Source organism: Equus asinus, chromosome 4 (assembly GCF_041296235.1).
Source record: "Equus asinus isolate D_3611 breed Donkey chromosome 4, EquAss-T2T_v2, whole genome shotgun sequence".
Classification (NCBI taxonomy): domain Eukaryota; kingdom Metazoa; phylum Chordata; class Mammalia; order Perissodactyla; family Equidae; genus Equus; species Equus asinus.
The window spans coordinates 80,816,097-80,839,579 of NC_091793.1; the positions used below are offsets into that span (position 1 = coordinate 80,816,097).

Genomic DNA, 23,483 nt, shown 5'->3' on the forward strand with positions numbered 1-23,483 from the left:
ACAAGTTAATTCTTTTCTAAATGCATTTACAACTTTAAAAGGACAACAGACATTATCATAAATTAGTCATGCTGCAGTACACTGATTTTTAATATACACACATTTAATTTGAATACCTTGCACTAGGGTTTCAATTCCAAGAGTGTTTGCAAATCTATATGTGCTTAGTCAAAACATGACCATTAACTAATGCAATTATTCTTTCAATCTGTCATCATTAAATCACTTAAGATTCTATTCCAGGGTGCTTTGCTTTAAATCTAAGCTTTCAGAAGAAGGAGGAAAGAAATCCACACTTTGTAAGCAATTCTAAGCCGTATGAAAGTGACAAAGCGTGCCTTCTAAAGGGCAGAGGTTGCTATAAAACTCTGATGGTCCTGCCATCCTATTGCTATTAGAATCACTTTATGTCACATTAGTAGGATGGAGGTCTTTTAAACATAGTTGCTAAATGTGCCTACTTTTCTAATTTTGGCTTTGCTAATTTAGGATGTCTCTGCTCACTGCTTCACAGTGATTAATTAATTCCTTACTTCTTCTGCCCTCCCCACTTCAATTTGGAGAATAATTTGATTATAGGATTCCTTGGATTAGACAACAAGACTCTCAGGAGACAAGCTGGCTAGCTGGGTGCTTGAATTTCAGGGCCTCGAATAACATTTCCTAATCCAGAATTTGTCTTTTATATCTCTTGATGTGAATGTGTATTTCCACCATTAGAAGATTATTTTCTTTGACTTAATCTTGGTTTCTTCTTTTAAACTGCATATACCTCCTTAGAATGATAATATATTTAATATTAACTTTTAATGTATCATGTAGATACATTTATTGACCATTCCCTAAGAGTAGACTTACATTATAGGGAACAAATGAAGAAATTGAGTGATGAGTTTCAGGAATGGGAGAACAATTCTGAAAGCAGATTCTAGGAGATAAATGAAGAAAAACTTAATTTTACAGTTATAATACATGGTTGCTCTCATGTTTGAGTTTTTCTCCCCTTTCCTGGGTTGTCTCATTTAAGAATTCAGTGTCAAGACATTGTGCTGTTAATACTTGGGGCCAAAACAATTTGGAATCATTCTTTGCTTCTCCCTCTCTCTCCATCCACATCTAAGCCATTAGAAGGTTGTCTCTACCTTCACAGGATACCCAGAATCTGATCCCTTCTCCCCACACTCACTATGACTGCCCCAGTTGAAGCTACCGTCATCTCTCCTAGACTGACAAAGGCCTTCAAACTTGTCTCCCTCCTTCCCCCTCCATCATGGTCTGCTCTTCATTCAGTAGCCAGGGTGGTCCTTTAAAATTTAAGTTGCCTTATCATATCACTATTCTCCTCAAAACTTTGCAATGATTTCCTAGCACAATTGGAATAACACAGTCCATATTCTGGCATACAAGGCTCCATATAGCCTGGCCCCTGACAACCCTAATTTCCTCTCCTTCCTGCCTTGACCATCTGTCCCAACCATACTGGCTTCTGTGCTTTCCTAGAAAGCACCAAGCTTTCTCCCTCCCTGGGATCTTTGGACATACTCTTCTCTCTGCCTAGAATGCTCCTTGCCCACCTCTTCTTGTGCTCAATCCCTTGTATTATTCAGGGTTCTGAGGACTTCCCTGGTTATGGGACTGAAATGGCTCTCCTCGTCCTTCTTTCTCTTCTTTACTATCTGATGTCATGCTATGAGTTGATGCATTTCTGTGTGTTTACTCCAATAGAAGGTAATCTTTCCAAGGTCAGGGACTTTGTCTTGCTCACTACTGTGCATTTCTATTGTCTGAAAGTGTGCCTGGAACATAGCTGGAGTTCAAGAATTACTTCCTGGAAGAAAGGATGAATGAACGCAGAGTTGAGTAAGTGATTCGCTTACTGTTGGGGCAGGCCTATTTCTTTCTCTACAGAGTCCTGCTTTTTAGCTCCTTCCTGCCTTCAGTCTCTCACACATATCTTTATGTTACCTAAACTGTCCTTGTATGAGTTGTTTCTTCTGTGTGTTCAGTATTTGAGTTATCAGCATTCCCCTTCTCAGAGGTCTAGGGTTCCATGGTAGCTGACAGTGTGCACTCTCACTAATGGTAGGCACGTTGGAGTTGTTTTCACAGGAATGGATGAAGAAGGTTTACCTAACATTCACAATGACCAGGGAGCAATGTGGGGAATTCGATTTCAGGGGCTTGCAAAGGCATCCCTCTTCAAAAAGTTGTCTTCTGCACCAGTTATTGGGAATTTGAATTTTTACAATTAGAGATTCCTTTATTTGGCTTATATTTTATCTCTCTTTTTAATTTGCAATTATATCCTGAAAGTGCTCAAATTTGACACTAAGTGACCACGATCTTCTAATTATAAAATGATTGGCTATAAGATATTCTCAAGCTATATTTGTGTTTGAGTCTGGCTGAAAAATTATTTTGGCAGTGTGAAATATTATTGATCAGTTGTCGCTGACAATATCATTGTCATCAACATAGAATATTTTTTGCTTCAGTCTAGAATGCACTTCCTCAGACCAAGACCAATATATACTTGTCCTCATAATGGCTGAGCAGTTCACTTGTTACCTACCGAACTAGTTTTCTCTATCCCCTGACTAAAGTTTCATGAGTTTGCCATTCATTTACTGGAGGGTCATTTCGTTAAGAAGATGTACTTTAGAATCAGATACACTTGACTTTGAATCCTGCTCTTCCACTTAGTACTTAATTATGCGACCTTGGAAGATTATTTATTCTTTATGCCAATTCTTCCATCTGTAAAAGGGGGAATAATATTTTCTTCACAGAGTTGTTGGGAGGGTTCAATGAAGTAATTCACCTTAATTTGTTAGTGCAGTGCCTGGCACAGAGTCAACATGCAGAAAACATTGGTTGTTATTATTATTACTTGAGGGATATGTCACGGTACCCTAGTAGCCCAAATAAATTAATGCCTCATCTATCCTGTTCAGCTGGACCCTTTGATGAAAGCAAACAGATCCTACACAGTCACATTTGTAAGGGACTATGAAGGTTGACAAAGTTCTTTCATTCTGTGGCTGTCTTCTCTACTTGAGGCATTTTCACAATTGATTTCAAAGTGCCGATCCCTCATAGGAGATGGGGCTCTGCCCTTTGGACTCCCTGCGGTTCCCTCCTAAGCAGAAGGACAAAGGGAGGACATGTTGAAAGGCATCGGAGTTGGGAGGGAGAGCGTGGAAAAGGCCTGGTCTTTGACAGGGACTTAGCCATGAAAGAGTGTGTCCCAGGCAGTCAGGAGGCCAAGTTGTCCCAAGGCTGGAGGACTACCTCTGTAACAACTTCTAAAGGAGAAAGCGAGTAACGTTTAGCTGAGCGGACTCCTTTGATTTCTTATTCTGTCAGATCCTAGAGACACTTTCCCAGGTTGATGGAGTTCAGGATGTTCAGTTTTCATGGCTGCCGGGTGATTTGTGACTAAACAGAGATAGCACTTTTGAAAAAAATAAAGAAAATGGTTGAGGAAAGACGATGAAAAGACCGGCATTTTTAAAAGGAGTATAGCACCTCTTTACTGGCATGCTTTCTCCTCTGCCACTTACTGGCTTAGTATTTTCTCTGAGGTGATAAACAATAGCGATGGTGATAAATGTCTTAGATTTCTCTGGAGAATTTCTTGTTTGCCAGTGAATGGAATTTGGGTGTTTTTGGTCAATGAGCTACCAAAAGGGTTTTTGTTACTTTATATAACACCAGAGTCATTAAACTTTACGTTTTTCTCCATAATGACTTCAAAATTCCTCCATTCCTAATTTTTATAGGGTCATGATAAATTTATTGAAAAAGCAATTTTTACAGCATGGCCCATTCCTTTCAAACAAGCAAATGGATTACTATACTTGCTACATTTCTAAACTCTATGTTTCTTTTATGCTATTTGCTGAACTTTGGGTGCCAGAAGTTGCACCATGGCATTCCTGGATCTCTAATATTAGGACTTGATGAAATCCTCATAAGTACAGTCAAGTGTGTGTGTGTGTGTGTGTGTGTGTGTGTGTTTTCTGTGGCAGTAAGGGGCAAAAGGCACATGGAGAAGGACATAGGGAGAAAAGGAATGAACATTTGGTGAACATTTCTTATACGCCAGATTCAACGTTTGGCATTAGGATCCCTATTTCACAGATGGGAAAACAGAACTACGCCAAAGTCATATGATTAGTAAGTGGCAAGGCCCAGGTCATTTTGGCTCTGATGCATGTTTAGCATCTACACCATGCAATCCCTTTTTTGCCTGTCTTATTGGCTAACTCCATCAGAGGAGGCTTGGAGTCAGTTGCTCTATCGCCCCCTCCTTAATAGCCAGAGAGCTCTTCTTTTAGGGAAACTTTGGAGAAAGAGGGTTTGAAATGAGAACTTGGTAACCATACTCCCCAACACACCCCTATCTTGTTGTATTTTGGCCTGGAATACAGAGCTACCTGTGCCCTGAGACTCAGAGACATGAGGGACAAGCCTCCTGCTTGAGTGACCCTAGAGAACAGGGTGAGAACTTTGAGTGAGGAGAAAGGGCATCAGAGCTTCACTTCTGGAAAGAACTGAACTTCTCTTGGTCTCTCATGCCCAGGAATTAGAAACCTATTATTTTCTCTTTCCCCTGGCATAGGCAGGACCTGAACTCGCACTCCAAACTCTTACCCAGCCCACTGACTAATTTTCACTTGGAAAAACACGTGAAAATGAAATAGCAAGGCAGAGGGAGAACAATTGTGTTACAACAAACCCAAAAGCATTGTCCAAATCCTTTTTCTACAATGGGCTTGAGAGGAATGATTCTCAGCTTTCAGGCTTTGTAGAATGATGACATTCATTATGAGAGGGTTTGATCACCATCAGGTCTCTTTGAGATTTGCTTCCTGATTTTGACATCTGTTAGCTGATTTCAGTTTTACTCTAGTTTCTATAAGGCCAGGTAACACATGCTTATTTTTAGTTTATTTTTTTCTTTTAAACAATCACAAAGCTGATAAATTTTGCCTTAAATCTGAAATGGGACAGCAAATACGAGCATGGCCTTAGATTTTGTTTATTGTTCCAGAAGTAAATGGGTCTGTAGGTATTTATGCGAATGCTATAGGGTTATATTAATGCTATGGACTTAAGGAATGTTGTAATAACCCACAAAAGGAAATTCTGTCTTAAATAATTCTCCAGGTTTTACTGTAGTGTTGTTATGGTTGTTTTGTTTTCTACAAATTGTGTGCAAACTCCATTGTGTTTTCTCCCCTTTAGGGAGAAATAGGCATGTATGTCTATTAAGATAGTATCTTAACTAGTTATAAACTAGGAGGGCATATCCCTAAATCAGTTTAAATAACACCATGTCTGCATATGTAAAAAAAGTACTTATCAATTAAATATAGTGGCACATTAACTCATTTTTAATGTCTATACCCTTATCCCAATGGGGTCAAACAGGTAGAAATACTTTCCTATACCAAGAAAATTGAAAAGTAGGTTATCTCCATTTAAAATAATATATTCACACATTCATACGCTATCCTACTAATTTCAAAAGAAAGGCCATCTTTCACACAAAGTCATCTACAGGTTTGTGAAATGAAGCCCCATGACAAGTTCACCTGCTGTGAATTAGGCTCATTTAGTTTCCAACTCCTTACTTTAATTCTTTACTCTCTTACAGCTTCAAGGCTGAGACACTTCCACTGTTTATCCATATGTCCTTCCTTCACTCCTCTCATCCTTTGCTATTACCATGATAAGCTGATGTGATTTTTCTCTAGGAAGTAAAAGCAATTTAGTGTTCAAAACCAGTAGACTTCTTTATCCATAGGCAAACATTTACCCCTAGAAAGAGAGATTATTACTTACGTTTGCTATCATGACTTGTTTTCTTTAGAATTTTACATTTTTCTTGTTTCTTCTTCTTTTAAATAAATTGAAACAAACAGGTATTCCTGGAGGACCTCTGAATGGAAAGAATGCCAAGTCTCTCTCCTCCTGGAGCAACAGGATCCCCACTGGCATGCCACGGGACCCGTTTGCGGCGGTGGGATCCAGACCCGGGAGGTGTACTGTGCCCAGAGCACGCTAGCATCCACCACACAGAGGGCCAAGGAAGGTAGGCAGCCCATTCCTGGGATAGGTGGTGCTGCTGATTGGAAGGGAAATCAACTCCAACACCATCTCCTCGTGTTCTTCTTGCTAGAAAGGACCCTCAGCATTCACAAATTTAATATTTATTTTATTGATTATTTGCAAACAATCCCTAAGTCCTGCTACTTGCAGTAATTTGGAGTAGTTAATAATCATAGTAATAGGGGCTGGCCCCGTGGCCGAGTGGTTAAGTTCGCGCACTCCGCTGCAGGCGGCCCAGTGTTTCGTTAGTTCGAATCCTGGGCGCGGACATGGCACTGCTCATCAGACCACGCTGAGGCAGCGTCCCACATGCCACAACTAGAAGAACCCACAACGAAGAATACACAACTATGTACCGGGGGGCTTTGGGGAGAAAAAGGAAAAAAGAAAAATAAATCAAAAAAAAAAAATAATCATAGTAATAATACTAACAGCAGCCTCAAAGGATCATTGAGAAAATTAAATGAGAATGTATACCTAAGATCTGTAGCACAAACGAATGCCACAAGCTAAGAGGCTGATGTGCTGGAGTGAGTCAATTGGTAATGAATTAATAGAATTCTCCGTTTTATCCAAGAGTATTTTGTGAGAATTTGTGAATGTGGGAATTTATACAGACATATCACTTTTAAATGTCAAGGATCCACTATTTTATTGCTACATTTTAAATAATATGAAAAGAAGAAGAAAGAGGAAGAGGTTGAGGAATAACAACTTCCTCCATGGCAGGCTATCTATTAGGCAGGTACAACCTCAGCACTAGTCCATTTGTTTCAGATTTGGGTCAATAATAACATATAGGGACTGAAAAGCTGGCCCGGATTTATTTAAACCAATTGATTGAAAAGCCAGGAGTGGGCAATAATGCTTCCACTTTAGCAGAATGTACGGCGTGTTCCAACCACATTGGAGAACATAGCAGTGCTCTCTGCAGATGTGGTGAAGGTGGGGCTGTTTCCTTGAGTGTGCACATAAATTCTCTACTATAGAATTTGGTTAGGAAGGCAAGATGCAAGCTCTCGTACTATGGAAATGCATCCACTCTATCCTGTAAAGCTTTTCATACAAGGAGCCTTTCTTTGTGACATGGTCTCTCATCTTTCCAGAGGCGTTTATGACCATAGCCTTGGATGATTCACCTTATGACTCATAGAGGGATAATCTTTATAGACTTCTTAGCATGTGCTTCAATAATTGAAGTTACAGTGCCACATTTCTAGGTTTAGAGTTATTTAAAAAAATAATAGTTAAATTTTCTTCCTTCTCTAATGTCACTTTTGGGAAGTGACAATTTACATACTTTCTGTTCCAGGATAGAACATGAGTATGCTTACTCATCTGACTTTGGAAGAATAGCATCTAGATAAAAAGCTCCAGATTATTCTTTCAGACCTTGGTGATCTTTCTGTTCCACCTTCTTCTTCCCCTTTGCTGTTGTCTACAGTACTAGGGTCTTCAGGAGACAACACATGTATAAGAATTCTGTAGAATTGATATATTATGATCTATCTATTTGTAACTTCAACTTTGAATCTTCTATTAGACATTTTCATCTTCCTAAGTTTCCTTTAGTAAAGATAGCTTTTCTTATGGATCACTTATTTCTAAAGTTTCTTCTATCTTATTCTTTACAGCTTTCTTAATGGAAACATACTGACCAGGAAGATTGTAATTAGGAAGAAAGTGGAAGGAAGGCATTCTAGAGGTGGGAATCATATGCTACATGTGGGTGGGGGGTTAAATAGAGGAAAGGTGTTAAATGCAGGTTTAGCAGCCTGTTAAACCCTGCTACAATCTGCTTGCACACATCTATAGAGGAGGAAAAAATACTCAGTCAAGGTAACTTCCAAATTAATATGTGGGTTTACACAGAAACAGAAAGTGCTTAGAAAGCCCTAAGCCTGGTAAAAGTCAGTTCTCAGGGAGGGTCTTAGATGTGGGAATGAGATGAAAACACATTGATGAATGACCTGACAATGTACTCTTGTACAAAGTTGAATACAGTGAGTCAAACTGTTGCTGCAAAATACTCCTCAGCCACAATTGCTTTAAAGCTCTGGTACGGCTTACAACCTAACTTTGTAATCGTTAACAAAAGTTTTATTTTGCTCTTGTGTGAAAGTGAGCCAGAAAGTTTCTTTAGCCATCACTTTACCTTTTTATAAATGCTTTCATCTCCTACTCTTATCATTTATGGACGTAATTTGACAAATCTGGCAATGTGGGAATTTCTTCGTGGCTCAACTTAAAGACAAAAGAACAATTGAATTACTATTGTAAGGGACCGATGAATGTGTTTAAAGAGGCAGAATTTAAGTATTTCTAACCTTTTTAGCTAACGTCCGAATAAAGGCCAAAATTGGTGACATTTTTTACATTTCAGTTTTTGTGAACATCATTTTTTTTTTTTTTGATTATGTTAGATTTTGGAGGGAGAAGGAATTTTAATAGCCTTGATTTGGGAAACTCTTCTCGGTCACAGTTGACTCTCCCACAAGGTTAATTTTCCTTCCACTCCAGCATACTGTGTTCACTCTCTGGAGTGGAATTGCTTGACTTTTCTTCCCTACAAAATCCCACCATCCACTATAAATTGGCTGCTCTGTATTCCGAGAATCTAATCTTAGAAGAACCCACAATCTTGGGGAAAAAAACAAGCTCCATTTTCATGGATTTCTTATGCAATAAAATGCAATAGAATTTCTATATGCCAGAATTTTTAAAAAATTGCGAACTTTCTCCCAAGGGGGCCTTCAAGTCACTTGCCTAGGTTGGATGGTGAGGCTGAATTCTGACTTCAGTGCAGTTCTGTTGATAACTTATTCTTGGTGATATCCCATTCCCCGTTTAACCTCAATTCATGGTATTTGTAGGAATAGTATAATAACATCTATGGCATATTTACCTGGTTCTGTTGTTCATTGTGCATGTGGTGTTTTAAGTGCAACCAAAATAAAGCTGTAACAATCAAATATGAGAAGTATTACTAGTAATAGTAGCCAAGCCAAAAGAATTGGGAATGAAAATGTAGAGGAGTATTTATGACTTTGTTTCCAAGTTATTGTTGTAGGGAGAATTGTGCTTCTCTTTTATAATTCAGAAGCACCAGCAAAAGGGCTGCTTACCTGTAAATCTAAATCTTGGATTTGGTGAGACCATTTTCTTCTTGCCCTTTTCTCAAATGAAACTAAACCCATTCAGTCTGCATTCAAAGATCATTTCTCAGAAGGGTAAAACATTGAAGTAGGGGCTGCACCTCTAAAATCTAGTAAACACTGGGACAAATTTATTCCGTTCATGACAATGTGGTTGGAGACTGGGATATCAACAAATGTGGAGTGAAGTGGCACAGAGATGGAATATATTTATATAGTGAAGAAAAACAAAAACCAAATAAAAAATTGGTATGGTTGAAGTTAAGCAGAATACTACCTGGATTTTTTTTTTCATATCTCAGATTTATTATTTGGCATCAAATGGACATAGCTACTTTAAGAATGGGACACAGTTTAGTTTTGAATTAGTAAATGCATTAGTTGACCCCTCCACTCTAGTAAGATTGAATAGTTCTTAAAGTCCTATGTGTTTAGCATCCTGGGCCCAGAGTTAGCATTAAGGCAGTACATGATCAGATAATGGAATGTGTCCTGGAATGCTAAGTAGTATATGGAGGCTTAATATGTTTTGAGTCTAACTAGCGTATGAAGACTTAATATGTTTTGGTTCTTGGTTTTAATTCTGACCTGTATCGAGCTTTGATGAGCCACATAAATGTTGTTCCAGTCTCTAGTCCATTAAATTGGTTTTAAACATAATGATTTGGTGAGTAAAAGATGGATGACAATCACATGTTTATTTTTTTAGGGGAGAAGTGGCTTAAACAACGGACGTTTATTTACCACAGTTCTGGAGACTAGGAAGCCCAAGATCGGAGTGCTGGCAGGGTCACTGTTTAGTGACAGCCAGCTTCCTGGTTCGTAGAAGACTGTCTTTTCCTTGTGTCCTCACATGGTGGAAGGGGCATGAGTTTTCTGGGGTCTCTTGAGGTCATACTGGCTTATAACATTGAGTACATTTCAGGTGTATGTGATTATATTTCAGTTTCTATGTAGAATGCATCGTGTTCACCAAGAGTCTAGTTTTTTTCTGTCACCATACATATGTGCCCCTTTACTTCTTTCATTATCCCCCAGCCCCTTCCCCTCTGGTAACCACCAATCTGTTCTCCTTATCTAAGTGTATGCTTGTTTGTTTGTCTTCCACGTATGAGTGAAATCATACGGTATATGTCCTTCTCTGACTGACTGCACTTAGCATAATACCCTCAAGATCTGTCCATGTTGTCACAAATGGCATGATTTTGTCTTTTTTATGTCTGAGCAGTAGTCCATTGTATGGTTTTATATAAATATATATATATGTGTGTATATATATGTATACACACACCACATCTTCTTTATCAGTTATCTTCTTTATCAGTTAATCTGTTGATGGGCACTTGAGTTGCTTCCACGTCTTCGCTATTGCGAATAAAACTGTGATGAACATAGAGGTACATATATCTTTTTGAATTATTGATTGTATATTCTTTGGATAAATACCCAATAGCATTTTTTTTCAAAAATAATTTATGTCCAGCTATGTTTTTGGCTATGTACCAGACACTGAAATTATAAAGGTGCCTCATTAATTTAGCCTTTTAATTGGAACAACAGTTGTACTAACAATTATGCTATAGTGTCTTAAGTAATGTGATCATTATATATATATATATACATACATAACATAGTTAAAACGACTTGATGCCTGAGGGTCATCTTCATAAAGGAAGTATTGCTTAAAGAGAGTTTGGAGGATCATTAGGAAAGAATGTTCTAGGGGGTACAAAGAAGACATATGGAAAGGAAGGGAGATGTTTATGTTCAGTGGTGGCAGGTGACCTTGTGTGAGGGGAGCACAGGGAATAATGAAGTTACAATGACATTGGAAAGCTAGGCTTTTTGTGCTATTCTGGAGTTAAGACTTTATTTGTGAGAATATGGGTACCTATTGCAGCCTTTTTTCCCCCACTGCAGGCTGTTAAGCTCAGAAGAAATCTTATATTCTTATCTGTATATAAGAAAGTAAAAATGTCAGTATGCTGAGAGAATTCTCATGAGTGGTCATGTCCTATTTGCAAATTTATCTGATTATCCAAGAAGTTTTTAAGATATGAAATAAAGTAATTTACATTATAAACAGATGAACAGGTTTCTTAAGGGGCAATTGAAAGAGATATTCCACCATCATTCGAGGGCCGAGAAATGTCCCTTATCAGTCTTTATAAATTGATTTTAAAGTCAATAAGCTCATTTGGGTATGAGAATAAGGTGTCAGGAAAATAATGCACTTAGAACTTCCCACAGTGTGGACCCTTACCGGAGAAATGAGACTGTTTGAATGGGGTTACAGCGTTTTCTCTTGCTTTATGTTAACAGAGAAGCAGTGATAACTGAGTGAAATAATCTTTCCTAATTAACAACAGGTTATTTGATGGCCGTTCACATAAGACCAAGAGATAGAAGGCTATTGGCTGTGACCTTTCTACCTTGGAAACATCTTCAATTATTGGGATAATGGTTTAAGAGAAAGTCAGCATAAATATAAAATATTCTTTCCAAATATTTTCTCCAAAAATGTGGAAGCTGAGAAAAGTTCAGAAAAGGAATCTTAAATACTTAGAAGCAGTTGGTCACCAGGAATCTCAATTGAGATTGGTTTCTACTGGTTCTGTTTCATTGCATTTGTATTTCAGTTTAGTGATTTGTTAATCAAGTATAACAAACTAATCTTAGTGTGATATGGCAAGTGTTTATTGAATTACTGTGCTTAGCAAAAATATCAAAGAGTTCCTACTTTAAGCATTCATTAAATTATCAGGCTGTTCTTGACATTAAAACTGTCAATTTATTTAGCTGAAGGTTTAATTCACATGATTGAAATGAGAGTAAGAGAGAGCTGCCTTGAACAAATGATAGAGGCAAGATATTTGAGAAGAAGGCCTAGCACTGAGTAGAGGTTACTCTTGAAAAAAATAAATGGCTGTGGAGAAGTAGACCTTTTTGATGATATGTGAGTCTTGCTTAATTTGATCTCCTAAAAAGGGAAAACACATGTTCTTCTTTCTGCAATATATTATATATTTCTTTAAAGTTAACACAACTAAATTGATAATTCAATACTGTGTGCTGTTGAAGCCAAGGTGGCATCATGGAAGAACAAGATTGTCAAGGACTAGAATAGGATGTGAGTTTGGATTTTTCAATGATTTTACCAGTCGTATTTCAACTTTCCTAATGCTATTGCACTGAGTCCATACCCCTGTAACACACTTTTTGCCTGATTTATAGCCATTGGTATTATTTTCTGTGTCACCTATTAGACTGCAAAGCCCTTGAAGGCTATGCTTGAGGTCCTTCTTTGTGTTTCCAAGTGCCAGTGTCGATCGTATAAACAGCAAATTGCAAATGCTTATGTAATTCAAAATGGAAAACTCCTCAAGTGAGAGAGTGATATATTCAGTTTCGTTGAATTCTTTTTTGGGGGGTAGCACAGAGAAAGAAATTGTTTTACTATTGACAAAGCCAAAATGATGTGCTATCTAGATATCAGAATTCCGTTCCAAGACCAGGTTGTCCAGAGGGCCTGGAGTAGAATCAGATAAAATAGAAGCTATGAGGAGCACGAAGAGATGGAAATGGTCCATGGGGAAAGATTGGGGAGGAATGCAAAGGAGAGGAAAATAAGGAGGATCAATGGACTTAGAAGATCAGCTTGGACTGAAATCTGGCTCATGACACTAGGTAGTTGATTTTTGAGTAATTTCCAGAGTTAAATACATCCCTCTGTTATTCTCCAGAGAAACCAGATTATGGAAACCACCGTTGATTTCAAATTATTTATATCTATCGATTTTACTTTTGATCCTTAACAGTCTTTAACAGGATGGGAGATGAGAAAGTCAAAAAAATAACTACAGAAATGAGGTAAGTACCTTAAAAGAAAATGGGAATTTCAGGGAACGAGAGATTAAACCAGTGGGATGTGGGGAACATAGGAAAAGTTTGTGAAGAAGAAAGACTTTTCATGGGCGTTAAATAAGGAAGGGCATGGTTTCAACAGGTGTTCATGTGGAGGGAACAAAATCCCAGGTGGAGGAAACAGGAAATGGGTACAGTAAAGATACAGAAATGGAAAGTCATAGAACATATTCGCAATAAAACCAATAAGCAATTTGGACATGAATATGGGGTGGATGAAGGTAAGGACTATGGATTCAGGAGAGGTAGAATTTTAGGTTGTGGTCTTTGGGCCTTATGATGACCAGACCATGAGATGGTAAGAATTGAACTATTGCCCTCTGCATCCCCATCCAGCAGTCTGAGCTCCAACAATATATTGAACTATTTCTTTAAAATTCTAGGTCTTTGGAGCCAGTCTCTATCTGCCCACTGACCACTATCCTAAGTTCTTCCTCATTTCCTCCAGACCCTCATAACTTAATCCCTGTCTCTGGCCTATTGCCTGGATTACCCCTGCTTCTTAGAGTGTTCCTTCTGGGAACCCTTTAAGATGACATAGGGTCTCTGCTCTTTAGCCATCAAAGCACTTTATCTTCCTGCATTGTAATTGCTTGTTTTGTGCATTGTTAACCAGGCTACTGTGCAAGGTCTGTGAGTCAGGGACCACATCTATGTTGTTCACTACTGTTTCCCCAGCACTTAGCACAGTACCTGGCACATAAAAGATGCTTGTATTGAATTCAAGCTTTGCCCCTTCTCATATTCCTTTTACCACCTTCTTTCTTTCTCTTGGTTGATGCTCTACAAGCACATGGTTGTCCGTTCACTTTCAAACTTTGGTAAAACACCATGTTGGGGTGCATGTGGTGCATGAGTAGCAGCTGAGGGGCTGGATGTTGCAACCTGGAGGCTACAACCTGGGCGTGTAGGAAATTTAACTCCTTGAGGAGTAAAACTTCACCAATGGGAAACATGATTTAGGAGGGAGCCAGGCTATTCCCAGTGCACCTGTATATTATTCCAGTATATTCTTGCAATCCTTCCAGAGAAATCCTGTTTTCCAAATAAGTGACTCTGCTGTGTATAGTTATGGTTTAATGTGAAATGGTAGCCAACACAATAACACATCACATAGCATCACTTCATATTTTCTTTGCTTTACTCCTGCTGTTTTCTCCCTGTCACTGCCTCCTGGTCACACACCTCCGAAATAAAGTATTAACACCTAAGTTATCATTGTAGTCTCTGCTTTCTAGAGGACTCAGCCACAACAAAACTCAATGAATATGTGTCAAAAGAAAGAATGAGAGACACTGATTTTGAGGATTTATTATAACAGTCTAGATGAGACACAGTAGGGGCCTGAAGTATGGTGGGAGCTGTAAATAACTCTTCTTGTCCTCCCTCATTTTCCTTCTCTTTTCTTCTCCTTCAACCTCATTTTTCTTCTTCTTCTTTTATATATTCCCTCCTCATCATCATCCAATTTTTCCATTTCTTCCCCTTCCTCATCCTTTTCCTCTTCTTTTCATTTGGCATAAATCTTGAGAGCAAGAACAGTTGTAGTAACTGTGGTCGACTTCACAGTGGTTAGCCTACTGCCTAACAAAAGGTAGTAAGAGCTCAGTGGGTATTTCTTGAACAAATGGACATAAACCCCTGCATATCATCTTCCCATTCAGTTGTAGACACTTCTTTTTACTTTGGGGCAATTTCTATCTTCATTTCCATTGTTCACCTACACCTGCACTTCATTAATGAACAGTTAAGTTCGCCTTTTCAGAGCAGAAGATTGCATTTGGAAAACATGCTGAGACTATTGCATTTACAATCTGTAGTTGGGTGTCTCATTCAACTTCATTTTATCAGCTGGATTAGATTTTTCTCAAACACCAAGCCAAGACGTAATGAGGTTCCTCTTGACAGCACAATTTCTGGAACAAAGTTATTCCTTCTAAATCTATTTCTCCAGCCTTATTGAATATGTGAATGCCCTGAAAAGTAGAATATAGAAGAAATATCCTCTTGTTGTCCAACCCTTCCTGCAGGAACGTTTCACAACTTTCTCACCAATTTATTCTCTGCTCTAATTTGGACCTCTCATCAGGTTCATCCTCATGAGAGAAGAGTCACTTAGAAAGATCTCTCTGTGCTTAAAAATGGTTAAATTGCTCCTTGTGTCCTCTGGTCATTTTCTCAGGCCTACTGGAGAGTAAAATCAATGCCTGCATCAAGAGAAAAGCTGGAAAAGCAGCTGAAATATGATGCCAATTCTAATTCTAAGGTTCTATGTGTCTCCATGGGGAATACGTAATTGTAGTTCATTTTATTGTTTCAAGATCTGCTTTTCTAATACTTTAATCATATTTCTGACAGTTGATGAAACTTATTTGAGTTGTCCCAATTCTTTCTAGGCTTGGAGCTCACTACTGGATCCAGCTATTTTTATTTGACTAATCTCCAGCATTTTAAATCCAGTATTCCCCGTACTGGGCTCTTTATTATTCTGCCTAAACCCATATCAGATTCTTTTCTAGTGTTTCAAAATTCAGGAAATTGTTTCTCTCTCTGCTGAGTGCCCTTGCTAGAAACCTGGGGAATGTCCTTGATATTTCCCTGCCATTCACCTCTTTGCCTACATTCAATCTATCACCAAATTTTGTTAATTCTACCTCTCTCTCTCTTTCGCTCTCTCTCTCTCTATCTATATATGTTTTACTTAATTATCTTTTATTTATTTCCATCTGTCTCCCCTTCTAGTATTATTTCTCATATGTACTACTATAATAGTTTCCCGACTTATTTCCCTCTTTCTACTATTACTCCTATCTAAATAGAGTGGGACGTGTTTAATATGATTCAGCACATGGTCTCTGCAGACGCTCTTTGTTGTTGTTAGTGCTGTCAAGTCCATTCCAACTCCTAGCGACCCTGTGTACAGCAGAGTAGAACCCTGCCCGGACTTTTCGTGCCATCCTTTCACCTTCTGGCACCGTATCAGACAATGCTCTTCTGCTATTTATAGGGTTTTCATGCCCAAATTCTTTTTGGAAGTGATATCCAGGTCCTTCTTCCTAGTCTGTCTTAGTCTGGAAGCTCCACTGAAACCTGTCCACCATGGGTGACCCTGCTGGTATCTGAAATACTGGGGGCGTAGCTTAGCATCACAGCAATATGCAGCCACCACAAAAAGCACACTACCTCTGTCCAAATTCTCACTCTATCACTTATAAATTGTGTTGGAGATAATTGTAATTCCTAGAATATAGGAGTGCTGTGAGGATTAAATGAACACACGCACATTACATACCACCCAGAAGAGAGCCTTATACAATAACCAGAGAGTAACTATTAGCAATTATTTTTCTTCTCCACACTCCTGCCAAATGAACTTTACAAGAAAGCTTGTTTGAGTATATCATTCCCATGCAAAATGACTTCATAGGCTTCCTCTGAATTAAAACTTCTTAGCATCACTCCTAGAGCCATGTATGATGTGGTCCTTGTCTACCTCTCCAGCCTCAGCTGACTGCACTCTCCCCTCTGCTCATTCTATTCCAGCCATCCTTTGTGGCCTTGGGCAAGCTAGTTGACCTTTCTGTGCATGAGTTTCCATCTTGTGGCTAGAAGCTAGCATTGCATCACCTAGGCAGCAGAGAACATGAGAATCATGAACCCAGAACATAAACCTCTTGACTCAGAACTGATACACTTTCACAGCACACTGAAGAGACTAGACATTGTGTCCCTGTCTCAATGCAGAGGAGTGAGGGTAGGGGAATTAGAGGTCCTTGGAAAATGTGCCCTCTGGCTGAGTAGCCATTTTCTAGCAACAAGTGTACACTTTGGAAGGGAAGCCTGAATCTTTGAGGGTCAGCTAGCTGTCTCTGTTGCAGGGATTATTTTCTATTAATTACACTCCATATTAATTTCCTATTGCTGCTGTAACAAATGAGAAACTTCATGACTTAAAACAACCCAAACTGATTATCTTATGGTTCTGGAGGTCAGAAGTCTGAAATGAGTCTCACTGAGTTAAAATCAAGGTGTCAGCAAGACTGTGTTCCTTTCGGAGGCTCTAAGAGAGAATCCTTTCCTTGCTTTTCCAGCTTCAAAGGCTACCTTTATTTCTTGGCTCATGATTCCTTTCTCTGTCTTCAAAGTCAGCAACATAACACCTTCTAATGTCTTTCTGACCGTGACACTTACGCTTCCCTCATCCACATATAAGGACCCCTGTGATTACATTGGGCCGGCCAGATAATCCAGGATAATCTCCCCATCTCAAGGTCAGTTGATTAGCAATCTCAGTTCCACACAAACTTAATTCCCCTTTGCCATGTAACTTAACCTATTCACAGGTAGTAGGGAGTAAGATTTAGACATGTTTGAGTGGCCATTATTCTGCCTACCAAAACACTTTCTCTTCTGAGAAATAAATAAATGCTTGGAGTTTATTAGAATTAAACAAGAAGCCAGTCCTTATGACTATATGGATTATGTGATATGATGTTAAGGGGTAAAAATATCCAAATAGCTTAGTAATTAAGAATTTAGGCTCTGAAGTGGGGACTCCCACATTTGAGCACCAGCTCCCCCCTTCCTAGCTGTATGATGTTGAGCAAGTCACACAGCCTCTCTAAGCCTCCAGTTTTCCCATCTGTAAAAGGAGATAACAGTAGGGTCATCAGAGTTAAATGAGATGACCCATATTAAAAGGAGAAAAAATCATGATAGAGTACCTGATGCATAGTAAACACTCAATAAGTACAAGGTGTTATAGTTTTTCCTTTTTGACACCAAAGGCTTTTCTTTTTTGTGCATTCATACATTTATTGAGGCCCTGGCATAGGCTAGGCACTATCAAATATTAGTGATAGAGGGATGAATAGATAAACCTTGACTATCAGGAGGTCAAAGCCAATTTGGAGAGAGAAACATAAAAACGAATTATGTGGGTATAATATAATGGATATTATATTCCAAGTGTGTAAAATGTAGTTTCAAATGCAAGATTAAACAACAAGCAACTTAGAAGAGGAAAGGAGTATGTCCTTTAAAGTTTCTATTAAAATGCAAATACTTCAGCTAACTCATCTGTAGAATGAGGGCGTTAGACTATGATCCAATGGCAGAATTTCTTTCAGTAATAAGATTGTGTGATCAGTTTTGTCTGGGAAGGACATGACCAAGGCCCTGGCCAGACACTTTTCTGCCCTGCATCTTGTATGGTGTGTGTATGAGGGGACACTCCTTAAATTCCTTACCAGTTGACATCTACATGAGATTGTTCAATCACTGAGACCACCACACTACTCTGTGAGTTCTCTATGAGTACATTCAGAATTGACTGCTAAGACATTTAGTACTGCACTAGAAATTAGGGAATCAGGTACATCAGCATCCCATTCAAATCATCCTAGTTGGTTTTAATGGAAGAATTCCACAGACCATGACTTAAGCATTTTATTGCAACAGTTTGACACCGAAAAAGTGGTAGATGTGAAAATTTTGGAATGATATGATAGAATACATAACAAAAGTTTTGACTTTTTCAAAAAATTTCCCAGGACTGTTCAGCTACTTAATTGAAGTGCCCAGTCATAGAATGACTCTCTAGGATTTCTTAGCACACAGAGAGTTAAAAGACAATCCTGAACGAATTGTGCAAAAGCCAGTGTTGGAAGAGCTATTTGTAAGTTTAAATGTGAGTAACTGACATACACACATATCAAGGACTGTAAAGGATCTCAGATATTACCCTACTTGCAAGCTAACATGTTAGCCTACAACTGTTTCACAGATACTGGCAGAAGACATGAGACCCCTTGGTCAGAGACAAAGGGAAGTTTGTTATTTACAGCAATGTCAGTAGCCAGAATATCATCATTTGTACTGGTTTCTTGAGCCCCAGTTCCCACAGTGCAACACAACAGGGGCCACGTGATGCCTGCACACCTAGTGAGTTGTGTGACAGGAGAGGGACACTGAGCTTTAGAAACCTCAGTCTTTCACAAGGGGTTGAAAGCAAACCTGCACAACCTTTGCCCCAGAAGATGACATTATCTTTCTGTGCCAAGGCTGTTTACTCTATAAGCATTCCTGAATAGATAGTCTGGAACAAAAGCTGTCAGTATCTCCGATCACAAGACATGCAGAAGTGTGACCGATCCATGAAGAAATTGTCTCGTGACAACACACATACGTAAATGCATGCACACAGTGGTTAATATATCCCTTACTATTAAAAATGTAACTAAAGTAATTGTATATAGTGACTGATCTGTTGATCTTCCAATTATAATCAAGAACTAGTATCTCCATCATATGAAACAATGAAATTCCCCCCATGTCCTCCAAAATCTTTGATTGGCTAAAAGCAACCTCATATTTTATATCTTACCTTGTGGTGTTAATTCATAGAAGGCAGGTATAATAGCCAAAAAACCACAAGAAACAAACACTTTTATTTAGAAAACGACCTCTCTGTTTTGAAAACTGCAGCATCCACACTCTTCTTGAGAAATGTGTTCAATTTCCCTGAATCAATTAGATATTGTAGAGGTATTGGGCTGTTGATTTGCAGCTTTATCCAACAAGCTATGAGAAGAATTTGTTAAGGATAGAGAAATAAATATGTAACAGATTGGCTTATCCTGCAGAAATTTTTGAGATGTGAAATTTAAAATCATTTTTCCCAAATTGATGGCCAGTAGAGTTAATATTCTGGAAATTCTACTCCAGACTATTAAAAGTTTGTATCTATAAGTTGCCACCTATTAATTTCAAGGTAAGAAACATTTTTAAAAAAGATTTCATTGTGTGACTTTTCAAATGTACATAAAGTGGAGATAATAGTTATTACTTTTTGATAAAATGGAATTATGTGGAAAGAAATACTGAACTGGAAATCAGGCAGAGTTCTAATTCTGCCTTTACCACTGATAATGGTACTAACCTTGGGTAATTGAGTTACACGATTTTGGCTTCAATTATAAAGTATCTGGTTATAAACTAAGGATAATAGAATGCATTCATTCTCTTCTCATAGGTGTATTAAATGCTAGTGGGAAATATCAATGTAAAAGTTAGTTACATTCTGAAGAAAATTTGTTTATACATCATATTCTTTCTCTTATTTTCTGTAATGTTTCCTTTCACTGAAATAGAATTAACTGGGGACACTATCAGCACACTATTTCCCAAAAATTCTATACCTGCAATTTTTTTGCTAGTTACAGTATACTGTCAAATTGTTCAGACTCATTTAGTATTCTTTAGGCTGGATAAAGCTTGAAACCACATATGTAATTTTTGAGAAAGATAACTTCATTAAAGTAAACTATGTAATTATTGGTTGATTTAGTAGTACCTTTCTACATTTTTCTGTTTAGCTATGAGAAACTGTTACTTGAAACAAGACAAAGAAATGGAGTTTTGGAACTGAGAGGAAATTTAGGCGTCATTTAAGCAGTAATGAGCAACAAACCTGGTGATATGAACCACCTTGGTCCTTGTTAAACATATTCCTTCCTGGGCTCCTCCCCCAGAGATTCTGCTTCAGTGGGTCTAGTGTGGACCTAGAAATTTGTAAATTTTTATTTTATTTTATTTATTTATTTTTTTGTGTGTGAGGAAAATTATCCCTCAGCTAACTACTGCCACTCCTCCTCTTTTTGCTGAGGAAGCCTGGCCCTGAGCTAACATCCATGCCCATCTTCCTCTACTTTATATGTGAGATGCCTACCACAGCATGGCATGCCAAGCGGTGCCGCGTCTGCACCCGGGATCTGAACCAGCGAACCCCGGGCCGCTGAGAAGCGGAACGTGCGCACTTAAGGGCTGCGCCACCGGGCCGGCCCCGAAATTTGTAAATTTTTAAAATAATAAAATAAATGATTCCTATAAATGAGGAAGTTTAGAGAAGATTGACACAATTAAATATTTTTATCCTGAAATAGGCAAATCGTACCTGCAGTCATTGAAACTTGCTTGATTCTCAAAGTTGGTCAGCTGCGGACCTAAGGCCCGTTGCCGGGTTCTCCATCCATTACCCTAGCCTAAAAGTTAATATGCTTTCAAAATATGCACCTTCTCTAAAACTGATTTTCCCCCTGACACTTATTTACTCATTAGTCTAATAATTTCTTTCTAGCTAAATTTGGCAACTATTCCAGTTGTAGGGGCTGGAAAGCAGCCCCAGGAAGCACAGAGCTCCTGTAAGAACTTGTTTCCACTGATAATGATTTTAGATGTCAGGGCTCAGTGTGGAGTTTGCGGCTTTAGCATCAAAGCTTTTAATGACTTGCTAACTCTAATTGTTTTTCAGCTAGGATTTTATGGATTTCTGCTTCCTGATTATTCTTACGTCTTACATAAGCTGCGTGGCTTTCCTTTATGACCCTGCAGAAAACTTCTATTGTGATAATACTATGTCAAAGATCCTCGAAAATCTGTAACCTGTTTCAAAGACAAAGATGATTATTTCTTTTTACTCAGTTTCCAAACGTCTTGAGGTGGACTTAAAGCTTAAAAGACGTGGTGTCTGTATGCCAGACATCGATCTTCTTACTCTCTTCTTAAAACTCTGAAGCTCAATTTGTAAAACTTTTTCCTGATTTCTCTTTTATCCTTAGTAGAGTCGAAAATCCTATATAGTATAATTTAGATCTTGTAGTCACAGGTCAACATGATTTGTTCTTCTTTTTATGTCAGATAGAAGACTTCTTAAAGGAGCTTTATTTTCTTTTTCTTACACCCTATTTTGAACATTATATTATACTTTTGACTCAGCTTTACATAGCAGTTTCCATATACCATTTACAATTGTAAGCATTTTTTACCAATATGTTGACCATTTATATCATTGGGTGGGAGCATCCTGACTTATGAAATAGATCTGTTTCTGAGTACTTCATCATCGTTTCCAAATGAGAACATGGGTGAGCATTTTGGGGGAAAATGCAGAAGGTGAAAGAAATTTTTATTAAGGTATACTTGATATTTGATGTTAGAGGACAGAAACTAGAAGATTTCTGAGAGTGTTGATGTTTATCCATAGGATCCTCGAAGCCAGGAAAAACAGGAGGACTAGGGAAGGAGAGAGCAAGGGGGTTTGGTGATGGAACTGGCAGATGGGTGAGGTCCATAACTAATTTGGGATATGGGCAGGTGAGGTTAGTTTTAAGGGCCTGGATGGGACAGTCATGGCAAAGACGCATATTGCATGACTCATTCCTTAATATGTTTTAACAGTATATATAGCTCTACCCCGCCACCTTGCTCAAAGGGCTGGACTGCATTATCATTTCAAGCTCCATAATTACTACAATCCCCTCTCCCTCCCAAACCCCACCTCCTTTTTGAGGGAAACCATGTGTACGTTCATCTTTGGGAATGTTTCTTTTTAATTGGAGAGTAATGGAATAGATGTTCTCTATTGGTAAGATAGGGAAACTTTCTTACTTGTGTTCATATAACACGGTAGCAATACATTTATTAACTGCCCAATATTAAGTGACTGTCTCTCAGCTCCAAAATGACCTTCTCTTCTCTTCTTTATGCAGGTGAGGGCTAGATGTCAAAGTATAACTTTAGCAGTGTTGTTGTGACCATTCCTGTTATCTTTATTAACTGAGATAGGTGAATAAGGATGTCTACAATTTGAAAGGGGCTGGAGGTTGTCTGGTACAAACCTTTCTCAAACGCAGTGATTTCGTTTTGAAGCATCCATGAGTGTGGTTTCAACTGCATGCTAGTGATAACTAATTCATTGCTCTATAAAGTTCTAATTATTCTGTAGACTTCTCTTAGATTGAATTGCTTCTTGTTAATTTCCATCCACTTTTTCTAGTTCTGCACTTAGGAGCTACATAAAACTAATCCTTTTTTCGTATAAAAATCCTTCAAAAATTTATAAACAGCTACACTATATTCTCTACATTTTCCTCTATTTCAAACACCCTCAGTCTTCAACTTTTCCTCATGGGTCATATTTTCATGTTCTTTCATCATAAAGGATGCTTAATGAACTCTAATCATTTCATAATGAAGTGTGATTGCCTTTCTGTATGGTTACTGTCTATTTAAAAATCAGCCTTTGAATTTTGCCTGGGATTATTATCACACTGAATACATTGTGGAATCCACCCCCTTTTCTCTTTTGGAATAACTGTTCAAAATTGGTTTGTTTTCTCCCTCCACTTCTGTGTCCAAAATTCCTCATGTAGAAAGGCCCCAAATAATCTATCTAAAGCAGCCTGAAGGGACAAAGTTCCTTGGGTGAGAGTGGGGAGTGGGGATTTT

The 23,483-nt window shown here is 38.3% G+C and overlaps 1 protein-coding gene across 5 annotated transcripts in view; it reads left to right on the forward strand.

The window, feature by feature from the left end:
- THSD7B (thrombospondin type 1 domain containing 7B) overlaps window positions 1-23,483 on the forward strand; it is a 799,570-nt gene that overhangs the window by 312,498 nt on the left and 463,589 nt on the right. For all 5 annotated transcript variants that reach the window (XM_044768990.2, XM_044768984.2, XM_070507604.1 and 2 more), the window contains exon 5: window positions 5,931-6,100. In XM_044768990.2, coding sequence (XP_044624925.1) covers window positions 5,931-6,100 — 170 coding nt within the window. The remainder of the gene's footprint in view (window positions 1-5,930; window positions 6,101-23,483) is intronic.